General features: G+C 35.8%; 1 protein-coding gene across 2 annotated transcripts in view; it reads right to left on the bottom strand.

Annotated features, from left to right (window-relative positions):
- Positions 1–1,202: 1,202 nt before the first annotated feature.
- LOC106874580 (ubiquitin-like-conjugating enzyme ATG10) overlaps positions 1,203–19,117 on the bottom strand; it is a 321,299-nt gene continuing 303,384 nt past the window's right edge. For both annotated transcript variants that reach the window (XM_014922365.2, XM_052970266.1), the window contains 3 exons: positions 6,705–6,802; positions 6,098–6,186; positions 1,203–3,084 (listed from right to left, as the gene is read on the bottom strand). In XM_014922365.2, the coding sequence (XP_014777851.1) occupies positions 2,991–3,084; positions 6,098–6,186; positions 6,705–6,802 (281 nt within the window). In that variant the 3' untranslated portion in view covers positions 1,203–2,990. The remainder of the gene's footprint in view (positions 3,085–6,097; positions 6,187–6,704; positions 6,803–19,117) is intronic.

Genomic DNA, 19,117 nt, shown 5'->3' with positions numbered 1-19,117 from the left:
ACTAACGGCATTACCCTGTTGCCTCTCTCTGTACTAAACCACAACTATGTTGCTTGATATACACCAGCATATTATCAGATTATTCTGTCAAATGTAATGCTTATTTGTTCAGACTGTTTTAAATTTATCATAAATTTGTAGACTGGCACCCATGCCAACGTCTCTTCATTGAACACTAAACTCAGCTTGCGAAGACCTGTTGGGGCAAACGAAAGTGAAATCAGGATGGCACCTGTACCAGCAGATCACTAAGAGTACCGTCCGAGCGTGACCGTTGCCAGAGCACCAGCTGTCTGGCTTCCATGCCGGTGGCATGTATATAGCACCATTTGAGCGTGATCCTGGCACTTGGGCATGTGAAAAGACATTCGAGCGAGTTCGTTGCCAGTACCACTGGACTGGCTCCTGTGCAGGTGGCACGTAAAATACACCATTTTGAGCGTGGCCGTTGCCAGTACCGCCTGACTGGCCTTCATGCCGGTGACATGTAAAAGCACTCATAACACTCTCGGAGTGGTTGGTGTTAGGAAGGGCATCCAGCTGTAGAAACTCTGCCAAATCAGATTGGAGCCTGGTGTAGCCATCTGGTTCACCAGTCCTCAGTCAAATCGTCCAACCCATGCTAGCATGGAAAGTGGACGTTAAACGATGAAGATGATGAGGATTATCTCATAGCTTCAAGATTTTGATGATATGATTGTGTGTTTTTAGAATGACATTGTAAGATACATGTGGGAGGCCAGATCTGGCTGGTCTTAACATAAAACAGGTAGAATATTTGGGCTGGTTATGGCCAATTTAAATACTAAAGTGTTAATCCCATTGAGCAGTCTTGAGAGTGCATTTGATTAATGGAAGCTGAAAGAAGCTCATCGTGTGTGTGTGTGTGTGTGTGTGTGTGTGTGTGCAGATGCACGCACGTGCATGCATTCATTTGCCTTGAATCAAGTGATGCTTGTAAATGATTTGTTCAGTTCCAATCTTCTGTGAAGAACATGTCTAGTCATTAGTAAATATTACCTTGTTTGGAAACAGGTGAGGGTTGGTGACAGGAAAGGCATCCAGCTGTAAAGAAGCTCTACCTCAATGAATTCTGTCTGACTAATAGTAAGCATGTGAAAACAGACATTAAAATGAAGATGACAACCATGATGATGATGATGCTGATAATGATGATGATCAAGAAGAAGAAGGAAAGCATATTAAAATGATTTCATTTCTTTTATTTTCCTCTTTTATCTCTCAAAAGTATCATTACCGGTTTGTGATTCAAGATGTTCTATTGTTTGTACAGTTAATATTATCTAAAGTTCCACATCCATGGACTGCCTCTTTCTGTTTATTGTGTGTCTTCAGCATGGAGTGTTTGAACAGTAGATGATAGTCAATTACATTATCCAAGTAACTGTTTTCATTATAAATCAAGAGGACAGAGATAGAGTAAGAAGAATGAAAAATAAAACAAGACACTTATTCACAGTTATAGAAAGAGAAATAATTTTCAATATAACCAATTCATTTTCTTTTTCTGATAAAGCAAAAGTTGTTTATTTAAGTTTGAATTCACATTATAAAAATTTTCCATTAAGAACTTTGTCTTTCTAGTATCAAACATGCTTCATGGATGTGTTGTGTATATTACAAAAAAGTCAAGTGAGTAACTCAAATGTGGCCTTTTCATGCTGATTCTGGGCCAACATCCATGAATATGCTTCACCATGACCAAAGTCATTTGAACAGAAGCCTCAAACTGAAGAAGCTAGAAGCTGACACATTTGTACTTTACCATATAAGCTGTTTAATTTAACTGTTTTGAGACACATGGTATTTTGGTATGTGTAGTGAAAAAGACTAAACATTTTTTTCTGTTGAGATTGAAATTGGTAGGTGCATGTAGAAAACAAAGGATAAGGTACCTAAAACTACTTTATTAGTATCTAAAACTATATATTCTATGAAAGCTTATAAACAGTACAATACATCTATCACAATAAGAAAACCTAAAACAACACAATACATGTAAATAAATAAAATAAGCATAAATGTTTCTGTAAAAAAAAAAAAAAAAGATACGTACTGAAAGATGATCTCTGATTGGCTATTACACTTCAAAACCAATCATTCACAACATTTGTTCCATCGGGTCAATGGATCAACCTCAAAGTCCTTTCATCATGTATCACTTGAGCCAACCAATCAGCCCAGGTGTCCCAAGAGGGTTAATGATTTTCACAAAACAAAAAAAATTTGAAATGAAGTCAAAATTCTACAGATTAAGTACATCTAAATGCTTTTAGATGGTTTCATTTCATAAATTCCTTTAAAATTGATTTCAAATTTTGGCACAAGGTCAGAAATTTCAGGGGAGTGGGTAAGTTGATTACATTGACTTCAGAGTTCAACTGGTACTTAATTTATCGACCATGAAGGATGAAAGGCAAAGTCGACCTTGATGGGATTTGAACTCAGAACATAAAAACAGACGGAATGCTGCTAAGTATTTTTCCTGGTGTGCTAATGATTCAGCCAGTTTGCCACCTTATATATTCCTTAAATATTGCAACTGTTAAAAGTGACAAGCTAGCAGAATCATTAGCACAGTGGGAAAAATGCTTAGCATCTTTTACCCTCTGGGTTCCAGTTGCAGCGACAATGACTTTGCTTTTTATCCTTTTGGGGTTGATAAAATAAGCGAGCCAGTTGATCACTGGAATTAATCAGCTTACCCTCTCCCACAAAATTACTAGCCTTGTGCCAAAATTTGAAACCAGTACGCCACGGTTAGCACCGAAGCAACAAGCTGGTAAGTGTTGGGTAAGTGTATAACAGTGGAATTGATCAGACAAACTTATTTCAGAAGTTTTAAATAAAATCAAACAATCGCAGAGATCAAGAATAAATTTCATAAATGAAATGATTAAATAAAATAAGGAAAATTAATTGTTTCAATGCTTCTCTTTAGGAATGTATTAAGGTACTTTTAAAACTTTTCAGTCAGAAGGCTCGAAAGATAAACCATAAGAAAGTGGAAGCTCAAGTCGAACAACTGGACCAACAGCACTCAACCATGACAAGATGTAATTCCTGCAAAAACAATGATTAAATAAACGTTAGTACCTACTTGTAAGTAGATGCATGAAGCAGTGACTGATAGTAAACAACCTTGAAACCAGTTCAAATATGTTTGAGAGATATTTGAATTGGTGAAAGGCTTTTCACTGCAGTTTGCCAAGGAGAAAAAAAATTGTCACTTGAGAGACAAAGATATAAAACACGAACATCCGTCAAACATCTGAACATCTATTGAATTTGCTTTCCCACAGTCGCTGTCTCATACATCTACTCACAAATTTATTCCAATCTGGCAGCTGATGCATTCCATCAGTTGATAGTTTTGAATAATTTCTTTATAAGAGAAGCTCTGCTTCCCAGTGACTCCGAGTTACTTCTCTTTCGGTATCTGGTACTGATGAGAACTAAGAGCTCAAAACGCATGCATCCATCAGTCCCACTGACAGCACTCTGAGCTCTTGTCTCCAGTGAGAATTTTTCTGCCATGACAAACTTATATTAGCAATGTTCTTAATGTTTCATTATCGCCTATTGAAAGCAGTACAGTATAGTTACCACCTAATAGCAGTAATATAATATAATCATCAACTAATGATAGTTGTAAAGTGTAATCATTACTTAATGAAAGATGTGCAGTGCAGTCATTACTTAACGACAGTTGTACAATTTAGTTATTACTCAATGAAAATAGTATAGTACAATCATTCAGCTAATGACAGTTGTAAAGTGTAATCATAACTTAATGATAGTTGTATAGCTTAATTATCAGCTGATAATCATTTACTAATGACAATATCATACATACTTAAATACACCTAGAGAACAGCAGATCCCAAGATACACTGAGAGACACATATGCATCTAGATGCACAAAAATGATCAAATACATACTTATACGAAGAGAATGGTAGAGATATATAGTGGATGGTTAGATATGCAGAGTATAGGCAATACCATACTGTGATTCACCACCTGTTGCAGATATTGTTTTTAGCAAAGAACAAGGTATCAATTTTCCTATTAATAAGATTTCCATGACAAGTAAGTAATATGTTGAAAGTATTAAACTACACCTGGTCAATAGGACTGAATTGTTGATGATGATGATGAATGAAATGTGTCTGAGTTTTATGATCATTAAATAGATTTTTTTTCCTTTCATTGATCCATAAATGTATCTTAAAAGGGGAAGTAGGAAGGAGGTAAAACTGCAAAGTTTCCTGGAATTACTTTCTTTTCATCTTGTGTCTGTTTATCTAATAGAAAATAATAGAACAGTAGCGTGTATAAAGTAATGAACTACCTGCTTGAGGAGAGAGTTTCAGTCTGAAATTGTAGGGAAACTTATGGATTTATCAGCAGCAACAATTAATCCAAAATAGAATTCATAGAGTAGAATATCAATATATTTGCTGGCCATGAAGAGTGAAACAGTCTAATATTTAACCCTTTAATGCTTATTTATTCACATTGTTTTGAATTAATCATGCATTATCTTGTAGCTTTGAAATTTCAATGATGTGATTGTTTATTTCTAGAATGACATTCTAAGGCAAGTGTGAGAGGCCAGAACTGGTTGGTTTGGACATAAAACAGGTAGAATATTGGGGCCTGACCTGGCTGGTTAAATACTAAAGGATTAATGGTCCTACTATCAACAGAGGTCAGAGAAAGGCAAAGGAATTGCTGGCCAATTGGCTACAACACCTTTAAATGGACAATAACTCAGAAATTTGGACTTTTCACTACTCAGCATTATTAACATTCTATGAATTCTTCTTTAGCTTCTTAAGAGACATGAGTTCAAATCCATTACTAGAGGAAATATTATTGTAGAATAGAAATTCTACAATAATATTTCAATTAATGCAACTATTAGAAATATGAAGCTGATCATTGGAGAAATACCTGCAAAAAATTGTAATTCTATCCAGATGGAAGTTTTATCTCTCTTTTCCACTGTCATACATTTAGAACTGAGCCCCCGTCTTTCAAGTGACCCCTTAAATATTGAGTGATGAGGACAACATTTATCATAAATATTTTATTCTCTTAAGATTGATGAACTGGCAGAATCATTAAGGCATTGGACAAAAATTCCTGTATTAATTAGTTAGAGCCCTACACCCTGTCAGTTTAAAACACATCAAAGACAGTTAGTTATGCTTTACATCTTTCCAAGGCTGATACAAGAATTCAACAAGCTAACTCCTCCCCAAATTACAGGCCTAACCTTGTGTAAGAAATAGTTATTTTATTATCTTCTTTGATATCATTAATGCTTCATGTTGATTATAAGATGATTTTTAGCATTTTGTCTCAGAGACAGATGTAGCTGTCCAGTTCAATCTGTTTATTCATTTTGTAACAATGGGTTCCAGTTGAGAGCATTTCCATCAGCAGAATGGAGACTTTCTTAAATTAGAAATCTATTGTATTTTCAGCTATGTTTTCGTACGTGAAATATCAGATGTAAAAGTCAACTGTTTTATATTCAGGAAATATTCATATGTGAAGTTCAGTCCCACTGCATGACACCTTAGCAAAGTGTCTTTTACTATAGTCCTAGGTCTAACAGAGCCCTGAGAATTGATTTAGAAGATGGAAACTGAGTGAAGCTCATTGTGTATATTTAAATGTGTGTGTGCGTGAGAGAAAGAGAGAGAGAGCGTGAGTGAGTTCATATTTCTCCTCATCTTCATGTGTTCAATGTTCATGAAGATGGTACCGTATGCAAGCAGCCCACAGCAAAAGCATGTCTGGACTTCTTGATAAGTTGCACAACTTTTGTAAACAAAGGTTTTTTTATTCTTCATGTAACTATGGGCACACTTTTTGTTGTTTGATAGGCAGAAACAGGTGGGGTGGGTGGCAAGAGGCAGGAAGGGCATCTGGCTGTAAAAAACTATTCTCCAATGCACTCATTTGATCCATGCAAGCAGCAGCAGCAGTAGGGGCTGCTGCTACTGCTGCTACTGCTGCTGCTTTTTACTATCCATGTCTTTAGATGTTATAATATACTCACCTTTTGTCTTTGAGTTCAATATTCTTCATCAAATCAGCCGTGTGACAAGGATGAAGGTAGAAATATGGTCGATGGACAATAGGGTGTTCCTAGAAAATAGAAATAAACCAATATTAATGTTTCCATTGAAGATTGTAATTGAATGAAGCCAATGTATGTGTGTATATATGAACATGCTAACAATAACTAACTAGACATGAGTTACACACTGAATGATGACGGGTGCATTCCCAGTGCAACTACCAGTGAGCTGTATTATGAATGAAATGATTAACTGGAATATATCATGGCTCCAGATATATGCACTACTGATGATGTTTGCAAAATGAAGGATGAAGTAAAGTTAAAATGACATGTAACCTTGATGGAAGGGATGACAAGTGAAACCAAGGAGAAGGATTTAAAATATAAATACTGGAGCAGGTAGGTAATAGAGTTAGAGATGTTAGTGAAGTCTGACTCATGCTAGTATGGAAAACTGATGTTAAATGATGATGTAGAGGCAAGTCAAAGTATTAACAGAATAGCAACAGCAACTAGCAGAGATGGGGTCAATAAGCATTCGAAAGATCTTTTATACAATTTTAGACTTGTTGGGTAACATTACCTGTTGTGTTATAAAAGTCCACCGTTCAGCTAAGAATCTATCTCTATAGTGGCAGGGAATTAAAGACCAAACTTCGTCCAAACCCAGCAGACTGCCATCTGAAATAGAATGAAAGTTATTATTCTTATACTCTTTTATTAGTTTCACTCACTGGATGCAACTGTACTGGGACACCATCTTCAAGGATTTTAGTCGTTCATACTGGCCTCAGTACTTATTCCGGCTTGATTCTTATTTTACTTATCTCTCTCTTTTACTGAATCATTAAGAGACATTTTTGACAAAAAGGGATGCAAATTAGTACATTGGTATTTTTCACTAGTAACAAATACATTCTCACACACAATCTACACACACACATCATGAAAGGCTTCAACACAGTTTCCAGTCAGCAAACTCCATTCATAAGGCATTCACCAATTCAAGGCTACAGTAGAAAACACCTGCCCAAAATGATGTAGAATGGAACTGGACCAATTTTGTAAACATGTGTATGTTTGTGTATTTTTAACTACACTTTAAGATGTTGGCTAAAGATTTAGTTGTACAAACGCATTCCTAAAGCTATAAATACTGTTACATGTACAACTCTTTGAAACAGCTAATTTATCAAAATATTAAGAAATAAAGAGATAACGATGTTGGTTGTGGGTAAAAAATATAGTGAAGTAGCCTTCACACACACACACACACACATTTACATACATATATATATAGCGTATATATACTCATGGAAGACAGACGTTAAATGACAAAGATGATGATACTTAGATGATCTACCATTCCTTGTAAACAGGTAAAATATATATTCTGTTTATATAGGCTTGAAAGCCACAGCAGTTGACATCATCGATTCCAAGGTATCAATAATCTACATTCCCAAAACCACAAAATAAACAAAAATACTTCAACCCCTCAACTCTATAAAACTTGGACAGGTTCCACAATGGAGTACTGCTCTCACATTAGGGATGGTGTTGTTGCTTCACAATAGACATCCTAGACCACATTCAGAGAAAGGTTATGCAGTTCGGTAGCCGTTCTCTGAATGTTACAGAAATAAAGCCACTCACAAACTCACTCCAGCATCTGACCCACAGATATATTGCAACATAGTGGTCTTTTCTCTTTAGAGTTAACTGGTCTAGTGTTATCTCTACTCAGGCACACCTGGCTTCACCTCTCATCATTCATTTTGTCCAATTCCCCCATCCCAAACAGGCTCTGCACTTTCCACTATCCCCAGTCCTTCTACATTAAAACGTCACCCCTCTGAATATCACTCCTTGTTCATGTCTTTTTCTGCAGTCATCAACTTGTAACAGTTTAAGCAGAACATTAACAATGTCTGCTTTCAAAGAGATTATGAAGAAGATGAGTATTGTTCCTTTCTCTGGACCTAACACGGAAAATATGAAAAAATGTAGGCTTCTCTTCAAGATTTGTTATTTAAGTTCTACAACAGAATTCAAACTGATCACTAAAAGTGTAACAAGGCTTTCTATTATTTATTCAAGTCAAGACAGTTTCAGGAATTTGTGAATATATGAGGAAGTTGACCCTTTGGATACCAAACAGTCTGAGATCACCTCTGGTTTAATGAGACAAACCTCCATCAAAATTTCATGCTAATTTGTCTTCCAAATACCAGCTTAGCAAGTGACAAAGTTATTTTACCAAATTCTTCATTCTTAATCGGCCAAAGTTATTTTACTTCAAAATAAAACTTTCAGAGTTATTTTGCTGAATTTTTCATTCTTAATTGAAACAAAGCAGTGTATTTCAACAGAAATATGATAACAAAAAGGTTAACATATGCATAAGATGGAGGCATACATGTGGATAAACATGAATTTATGTAATAGGTGCACACATCTCTTTAGTACACATGAGTGTATGACTACTCTGTGTATACATGTGTATATGTGAGTGTGCATGTGTTTATTCCAAGAAAAACAAATGTGGAAATCTTTGGAATGTTTTACACTTGTTCACTGCACCACTAATCAACTGGATTTACAAGATGTGAGCCAGTTTACTTTGTTCTTCCTTGGAAAATACCATTACAGGCAATTTTCATTTAAAATAGTTTCATTTGATATTGTTTCATTATAACATTAACATGGAATAATATAAAACCAAAATATAACTTCATAAAGTGTATGCCTATCTAAGTGAAATTTTTAATTTTTGGCAGTTATTATCTTTCTCTTTTTTTTTTTTTTGACCTTGTGTTTTAAATTCAATAAAATATAAGGGAATAAATAATGATAGATAAAGTAACTAGTCATTCATTTTTTTAATTTTATTTCATGAATGTCATCTAAGATACAATCTTTTCTACATTTTACAATTTCACACGGATGTAAGTCTTTTATGGTATGACAACACTTGAAATATAAAATACTAGAGTTACTTGAAACATATGGTGAAGAAATATCTAGCAAGGACTTCATGGAGACAGAATAGCATCATGTGGAAGAAAAAGATTATAAAAGTGTCAAATGCAAAAGTACTATGAATTTTATCAGCTAAAAATCTGTCACAGGTTTTCCAGTTTTAAATAAAACTATGACCACTTCCACAGAAAATTATCCTCAAAGAAGCTAATAACCCTTTCTTACTATAGACAAAAACACTGAAATTAAGGGGTTAGTCAATTTTATCAACCTCAGAACTTGACTGGTGGTTATTTTATCGATCCTGAAAGGATGAAAAGCGAAATCAACATCGATAGAATTTGAACTCAGAACATAAAGCTGGAAGAATTGCCACTATGCATTATTGTCCGGTGTGCCAACAATTCTTCTAGCTCACCAATCTTTCCAAGAGGCTAATAATGTGAGGATACAGTCACTGCAAAGAATTTCATGAAAAGAAAAGACAAAGCTTCACAAAAAAACCTTGGCTTTATTAAGTAAATAATTATCTTATTGATTTTCATTAATCCGTCTAATATATATTTAAAACCTGTGTGCATGTATGTGTGTGTGTGTGGGGGGGTTTCAGTGTTTAATACTAGAACGGTTCTTAATCTTTGTTTACAAGTTTGTTGATGTTTTGCAACAAGGAAAATACTATGGGAATTATTTTAGGAATGTATTTCTTGTTTATATCGTTGAACTTATGACAAAATCATGATTCACAAGGATCTATCAACAATGCTAAGTGAGCAAGGATCGTATTTACAGGCTTTTATGTGAATCTATTGTTACATAACATAGTACACCTATGATAAGAGATACAAATGAAAAAAACAAAGCCAGGATACAAAAGCTGTAGGCTGCACATTAATTCACACAGATGTTTTCTTTTTCCATAACTTTAGATGAGAGCTGTTCCCACCTGCTTGTCAGTTGGCCTCCACAAGAGTGCATAACTTATTCCATCTCATAGAATAATATCAAGTCTTGTGTTTGCACTAGATTGCTGTGTTTACAGGAATGCTCACTCAGTATGCCTTATTTTTACAGTTATGGATATATTCTGGTTACGGTTAGTCTTTTTGTATGCCCATCAAGCTAACCTTGCCCATGGATAACATAAATAGTTTTAACAAGAATGTCATGCCTTGAGATGAAATAGTAGCTTGTGAACATTTCAGGGGAAGTTGCTGATGATGTGAACAATGCTTCCACACTGGGATGGTACAAATGACATTTTATATCACAATGTAGATATTATTAGTTATCTTTATCTCTTCTATTGACCAGATGTTTAACATAAATGATAAGAACATTTGCTTTTGGAAGTCACCAGCATAACGATTTGTTTGAGTTGAGGAATGGTTGCAAGAACAATAAATTTTAAATACAAAAACATTCATTTTATTGTTAAACAAAGCAATGTATTGTCATTACAACCACTGACTGAAAAGAAATATTTATGCTGAGTTAGTTAAACAGTTTGTTATGGTCTAGAATGACAGCAACCATCATTGTGTGATTTTAGCAGCTCGGTGGTTTAAGCTGTGTCATCATCATCATTCATTGCGTTTGATTGCTTACAGCCACACTTGCAGCTGACAGGCTCAAAGTGCATCCTACTACTGGTAGCTAGCAAAGAGATACTTCTATTTATAGTTAATGCTTCTGTTAAGGGAAAAGGGTGTGAAAAAACAACCTGTTGATGACATTCAGTTCTTCCAGAGGTCCAAGTAGTCAGTGTTTTGCTGACATTATCAATGACTGAATGAACTGCATTCATGTTGATACAGTGGTCTCCTCCAGAGATTTGAATGGTTAGTGATTTGCTGAAGTCATCAATCCCTAACAAATTTCTAATTGTTGGAACATAGTAAACTGGGTTTTGATTCCTAGGTGCTTGGGACTCTGCCAAATATTCCTGCTATAGATGCATAGTGAAGGTGTATCCTTCTAGATAAGACGTGCTGTAGTTATCACAGATCTAGGAGAAGCTACTAATTTTTGTCATTGTTATGGGTATTTGCTAGCTTATGATACATACCTCTGCATAAGTTTCTGCTAATATAATGAGTTCTTCTCCACCAAGTTTCTGTTTAAGGAGGTAGTCCAGCTATCCTTGGGTCACATGGAACAGCTGTACACTCAGACTACCTATTCAAAGGTTCTTCACCAACTCTATTTTTACTATCAAATACATCTGTGATGTACTCATTTCTTTCTTTGTTATTCAATAGGTATTAGTCAAGTGATGCATTGCTGCACTCAAAGGCCCTCTTCTGCCTTCTGCTAAACATATATTCTATTAGTACACTGTTAATGTACAAGTTACCAGTAGAGTGTGTGTGTGTGTAAGTGTGTGTGCACGCATGTGTGTGTGTGCGCGCACGTGCACATATTCATTTTCCACCAAATTAAGAGGAGACAGCCAGTAGCAAAAGACAGAGTAACTTTTAGATTCTACAACTAATCTTCAGAAAGAAAATATTTTGACATTGAAGGTCAAATCACAATGGATTTGAGAAGAGAAAAGACTTTTACGAAGAATCTTATGACTGGAAGCTAACCAATCTCTTTCTAACACTAGTGTGGAGCTCTCTGTGAATGAAGCAGTATGGTGAAAGAGCAACTTAGAAAGACAAACAGAGAGAGAGAGAGAGAGAGCATGAGCATAAGAGTGGGAGAGCATGGGGGAGAAGAGGGAGAGCATTGGGGGAGAAGAGGGAGTGTGGCAGGAAGGGAAGGTGAGCATGGGGAGAAGAGAGGGTGAGTATGGGAGAAGAGAGGGAGAACGTAGGGGAAGAGAGGGAGAATGTAGGAGGGGTAAAGGGTGACTGTGGGGGAAGAAAGGGAGAGTGTGGAGGAAAAGAGGGAGAGCATGGGGGAAAGGAAGGAGAGTGTGGGGAGGAGAGAGAGCTTGTGGGGAAGAGAGGGAGAGCATGGGGGTAGAGGAGAAGTGTGGGTGGAAGAGGTGGAGAGCATGGGAAAGAGAAGGAGAGCATAAAGGAAGAGGGAGAGAGTGTGGGGGAAGAGGGGAAAAGCATGAGAGAAGAGAGGAAGTGCATGGGAAAAGAAGAGCTTGTGGGGAAGAGAGGGAGAGCATGGGGGTAGAGGAGAAGTGTGGGTGGAAGAGGGGGAGAGCATGGGAAAGAGAAGGAGAGCATGGGAAAGAGAAGGAGAGTTTGAAAGGAAGAGGGCAGAGCATGAGGGAAGTGAGGGGAAAAAGGAAAAGCAACAAGAAGTGAATGAAAACTTAATCTTCACAGTAGCAAAATAATGATCTACAAGTTGGTGTGGGCAGTGAGCTGGTGATGGTGCCATGAGCAGTGACAACAGGTCAGAGGAGGAGAATCCAGTGAAATGTTGCTGATTTAGCAACAGTAGGTTACAGTGTGATCAACATGAGCCAACAACTAGATTCAGTGCGAGCCGACAAGGGAACTTCTTTATGTGGTCCCTAAACCTGCTAGAAATAACAGACACATCCCCCTAGTGCAACAGTTTCTAAATGGCACACTATATCACAAGGCCTGTAATTTTGCAAAAGGGAGCTGTCAATTACATTGAGCCCCAGTGCATAACTGGTACTTCATTTTATCAACCCTGAAAGAATGAAAGGCAAAGCTGACCTCAGCAGAATTTAAAATTAGGACATAAAGTCAGAAGAAATGCTGCTAAGCATATTGTCTGCTGTGCTAACGATTCTGCCAGCTCAAAGACATTTTTCAAAAATGTGAAATATACAAACTGAGATTCTGAATATAGAATATGTTGCTTCAGTCATTAGTTTAGGGTCCCAATGCACAGCAACTTGGCTAAGTGCCTTCTAATATAGTCCTAGGTTGACCAATTACTTGTGAGAGGAATTTGGAATGGATACACACACATACCTATATATATAAAATTCTGTCTGTCTGTTCCCTATGCATTCTCAAATGGCTCAGCTAAATCAAATCAAATTTTACAAGGTAATGGTAACAGACCCTGTCAGAGTCAACATGTAATTTTTTTTTTCGTTTGGATTAAAACAATATATCATTGGCATTGGTTTGGTATTATAAAGTGAAAGAATAAGATCTATATTGTAATGTCATATAATATTGTTTCACTTTTATTCTTTCACTTTTAATTTCAATGTGCTAACACTAACATCATTTTATTTCTATTATATTTGAAATAAATGAATAATTGATATCCTAATGTGAACAACATTACACATCAGCAACTTTCTGTCTTTGCAGCTATGACAATGGAATGGTGTGTCAGTGTATGTGTGTTGACTGATATAATGAACGGCTGGAGGTGAAACTCTTGGCAAAAAACAATTAGGTGGCAAGTCCAAGGTATATAAAAATACACATTTACCCTTCAATTACCAGTTAATAATTATCATTTAATAACATCTGCATCAGTTAATAACATCTGCAAGGTTGCAAGGTATTTACAATTACATATTTATGCTTAAATTAACATTTCCCAAGATCGGCAAAGGTATGCTAGAGTACATCAGATGAAGTCTCAATACAGAACGGAGATGAGACTTTCCCAAGAATCAGCAAATGCATGCTGCAGCACTTAATGCTGAATCATTAAAACATTTTCATGATTAGACAGAGGTTCAATAGAACAGCTCTCAGAAACAAACTACTTACAAATTCTTTCTTCACAACTCCTGGAACTGCTTTCAGATATGATCCATCCCATTCTTATAAAAATGCTAATTTTGCTCAAATTGGTGTGCTAAACTCAAATTGTCATTTCTGCAAAGCTTTAAAATTTCCAAATGAAACTAATGGCATGTGCTACTCAAGTGGTAAGGTAAGATTGCCAGCACTATCAGCTCCTCCTCAACCTCTTATGGATCTTCAGGAAGGCACTTCCATCCAGTCAAAGGATTTTCTGAACAATATCAGACAATACAATTCTGCATTTCAAATGACATTGTTTGGTGCATCTAAGGAGATAGTTGAACATGGATTTACACCGACATTCAAAGTTCAAGGGCAAGTCTATCACCTCATTCCTTCCCTGTTACCCACAAATGAACAACTACAATTCCTCCAAATTTACTTTATGAGTGATGTAGGACAATATCCAAATTTTGAATGAAGTGCAAAAGTTTCTACAATCATAACAAATGCTTCTGCGTGTTAGCAAGAAATTTATAGACAGTGAAAAAACAGCTTCTTCTAAGCAAACAACTCTAGATATGTTTTTTCAAAAGAAATCTACAAGTCCATCTATGAGTGCTTGTGAATCAGTGATCACCTCTATACGTGATGGTTTGTGTGAGTCTAGTGTGAGTGAAAGTGATTCAGGAAACAATTATGATAATAATATTTTTTATAATTAATGATCTTGACATTCTTTTTACTTTACATGAAATATTCTTTACATCCTACTGTTGTTTTATTGCCATTTATTTATGAGTATTATAAATTTTATAGGTAAAATATTTTTCTGGAAATGAATTACAATTTATAACATTGTTACTATGGGAAATTACTACTCTGCCTTAGATTTTGCTTTACAAGTGGTCTCCAGGATCCAATTAACTTAGGCATTAGGCATTACAGTAATATTTTTGACTGCTACACAAAGAATGCTAAAATATATTTTATATGCTCAAAAGTCTACAGGGAGTAAAAAAAAAAAATAGCAAATCATGGCATCTACCATCTTAAAAATGTTCTCTAAGACATCATTCACAATACAGTGTTCTACATACACTTTATCTGAAAAAGAAGTGTGATGGTCAAGGTCAGAATACCTTCTGTCATAGATCTACTTAACCAGGGCTGTTGAAATACATTATCAAATATCACTAAAATAGATTGTTATGATTTTAGTACTTGCTCGCAAATTATGTGTTATGTACTTCATGTCATTCATTCATTCAATTATGCATACATACATTCATACATACACACACACACACACACAGACTACAAGAAAGCCTTTGAATCTGTTCCCTACTCATGGATGCTAGAAGCCCTTCATCTTGCTAAAGTTCCAGTGAGCATAGTCAAAGCCACAGTTGACCGGACTTCATCGTGGGCCACCATCTTGAAATTATGCACAAAGAGTGACTGTATTATCACTGCAAAGGCATATTCCAAGGGGACAGCCTATCTGTGATGTTGTTCATACTTTCTGTAAACCCCTAGCCGTTCATGTTAAGGAAGTCTGAAGGATATCTCAGTGGTTCAGAAGGAAACAGAAATACCAAAATTACACACTGTTTCTTTGTGGATGACTTAAAACTTTATGCAAAGAATATGCATGAGAAGAAAAAGAGCCTTGACCTAGTTACAACATTCTCAAAGGATGTTGGGTTGGTTAGGATAAGTGTTGTTATATAGTTGTGAAAAGGGAGAAACCTATAAACTAGACTAGCAAGATTTCCATCAATGATTTGACTGTTTCCCCTATATCTGACGAGGAATGTTACAGGTATCTATGGGTGGATAAAAATATATCTTACAATTGGCACCTGTAACAAAATGCATGTCACTAAAGAATATTTCAGCCGAATAAAGAAAATTTGGACCTCAGAACTCTTTGTATTCAATAAAACAGTGGCCCACAATGTGTTTGCAATGCCAGTACTCATAACAACATTTGGGCTGCTTGATTGGATGCTCGATGTGATCTGAGCTATTGATGTGAAAATCTGAAAAATACTAACAAGCACATATAATATCCACATAAACAGTAACATAGATCATCTCTACCTAAAATGAAAACAAGGCAGCAGAGACTCAACATCGATCCAAAATGCCTTTGAATGTCGTATCATATCTCTTCAAGTGTTGAAGTGCATCTCTTGACCAAGTTTGCATACATGAGGCTGATGACATTATAAGACTTGGAAGGCAGCTCCTTGAGCAACACTCTTTGATAACCTAGAATACAATGCCCAAAGAAGTTGCACGAATCTACTGCAATGTATCATCAGATGAAAGGATGAGCGTATATGAGCAGAAAACTATGCATGGATATGTTAGTAGAAAACTCCGAGATGATAGTAACATCAATCATCAAAGTAGTCTACCATGGACCAATAGTCGGATTACTACCTCTCACTTTGAAGGGTATGCGTTTGCAATTCAGGAACAGGAAAAAACAAAGTACTTGATGTATAAAAGGGATAAAGATGCAGGAAAAGGAGTAAAATGTGATAACCAATGCAGACTTTGTGAAGTTAACACCGAAGATATCACCCACATCATAAACAGTTGTCCAAAAATGTCATCGCGGTATTATCTACCGATGATACATGACGTTGTAGCTAGGACACTTTATTATGAAATTCGTCGGAAGGATAATCCCGAGGACAAAGAAATAAGAACCCACAATATGGAAGAGAAGCCATAACCACTCATAATAAAATGAAGTATTGCTGGAATGTTCCAGTGAAGACCTCGATAAAATGTAAGCACAACAGACCTGACATAATGATTTGGGATAGAGAAGAGAAACTGTGCACAGTTGTGGAAATTAGGTGCCCAGCGGATGTTAACAAAGTTGAAGATGAGTGAAAAAGAGAACACCTATGCTGAACTATTGAGAAATCTGCAGTTACTCTATCCAGATTACAAGTTTGGGTTTATACCTGTAATTATTGGGGCCCTGGGATATGTAACACACTGCCTAAATAACAATCTTGAGAAATTAGGCTTCTCAAAATCAGAAAGAAGTAATCTGATTCGAAGACTACAGATCCAATCCATCACTGGAGTTGTAAAAATCTGTAAAACTTTCTAGAAGTTTAGCATGTGTATATGTTTGTGTGTCTGTGTTTGTTCCCCCAACATCGCTTGACAACCGATGCTAGTGTGTTTATGCCCCCGTAACTTAGCGGTTCGGCAAAAGACACCAATAGAATAAGTACTAGGCATCCAAAGAATAAGTCCTGGGGGTCGATTTGCTCGACTAAAGATGGTGCTCCAGTATGGCCACAGTCAAATGACTGAAACAAGTAAAAGAGTAAAAGAGATTTAAATATATATGAGTATGTCTAGATATGTAACTATATGTATAAGAATACATACATAAAGCAAAACAAATTTGCACATATTCATACATACAAGCAAAAATACTCCTGTTGTTGATGTTGAAATTCCAATGAAGGAACCTTGGATCTTGGTTAGGAACTGGCTCTTCCTCTATTGACAAGAAATCTTGAAATAAAACTGAACAATGACATACATACATACATAATCCTGAATTCATATGCTACAAATGACCACAGTATCTGGGACTATAAAAATCTATAAGACATTCTTAAGATTTTACTTTTCTTCACAACCTTGCTTAAAGTAGGTGGCTGGTCAAAATTTACTCTAAAATTAAAAGGAGAAAAAGAACACACACACACACACACACACACACACACACACACACACACACACACACACACACACAAACACAAACACACACACACACACACACACACACACACACATTCCTCTGAATTCTGACTTCACACCTAGCTGAGCATAGTACAATAAAGCAATAGAAATAATGACAAAAGTTGAAATATTTGTTTAAAAGATGTACATATTTTACAAAACACCTTTCTACTTTATCATTTTTTAAATAAATTGCTCTTATTTTGTTGTTTTCATTGTTTATCAATGAATATTGTTGTACTTTAATTGTATTCTTTGGTTATTATCTGTGGTTGTCTTCATCTTTTGTTATCTTTTGTTGCCCTCATTTTTGGCCAGCCTTTTCTTTGTTCTTTTATTCTATTCCTGGGTTTTCTATTTCATTTTTTTTTTACTTCTATTTTTTCTAATTCAAACTTGTTATATATATATATTTGTTGTTATTATATTTATTTTCGTTAAATTATTATACCTTCATGTTTTGGATATATTTCTGGCTTCTCATCTTCTGTTGTAATCGTTTTCTAATTGTTGGTCATACTGTAGTCTCTTCATCTTTGCATATTTACTTGATATATTAGTTAGTTAGTGGATGAAGAATTCTTCCCACACATTCCATTCCTTTCTGTCAATCATGTCAATCTTAAGCTCTCAGATAGTGCATCCAGTTTCTTGTAGCAATTAGTTGATCTAGATTTTACTGGCCTACCTCTTCCACATATAACAAGAGAAGTTTGTACAGAAGATATACATGGGAAGGGGGTTGCTGAAAGTGTCTGGCTTTAAGGGTGTCATGAAAGGTCTGGTTGGAGGCCCAACATTCCAAGTTTTTTTACAGGACTTAGAAAAACTAAAGGACCACTGCAATGAATGAGAATCTGAGAAGGGAATATGTTAAATAAAATCATAATTAACTGATTTTCTTTTACCCAAAGCCAGGAACTTTTCAGTACCCTATTATATATAAATTTGGTTTTTAATAACTGGTTTTATTCTATATCATTCATCTTTGGCTATGTTCTTTTGTTCACCATCTTCAACAGATCATGTTTAGTTATATTCTTTTATCTTTTACTTTTTACTTGTTTCAATCATTGGACTGCAGCCATGCTGGGACACCACCTTCAAAAGTTTTTAGTTGAACAACTCAACCCCAGTGCATTTTTTTTAAAATTTTGTGTGTGTGTTTTATTTTTAATCTGGTACTTATACTATCAGTCTCTTTTGCCAAGCTGCTAAGTTACAGGGATGTAAACAAATCAACACCGGCTGTCAAGCAGTGGTGGAGGACAAACACAGACACCAAGATACATACACACACACACACACACACGTGTCTGATGGGTTTTTTTTTTAGTTTCTGTCTACCAAATCCACTCACAAGACTTTGGTCAGCCCAAGTCTATAGTAGAAAACACTTGCCCAAAATGCCATGCAGTGGGACTGAACCCGGAGCTATGCAGTTTTGAAGCAAGCTACTTACCACACAGCTACACCTGTTATATTATTATATTCATCATTCTTTTTTCATCTTTTTATTATTCAATGTCCATCTTCAGATGTACTTATGACTTTTCACCTTTAGTATATAATCTTT

This window comes from Octopus bimaculoides, chromosome 8 (genome assembly GCF_001194135.2).
Source record: "Octopus bimaculoides isolate UCB-OBI-ISO-001 chromosome 8, ASM119413v2, whole genome shotgun sequence".
In the NCBI taxonomy this organism is placed as follows: Eukaryota; Metazoa; Mollusca; class Cephalopoda; order Octopoda; family Octopodidae; genus Octopus; species Octopus bimaculoides.
Note: the sequence above shows the minus strand (reverse complement) of the source record. Positions and strands in the feature narration are given on the sequence as shown.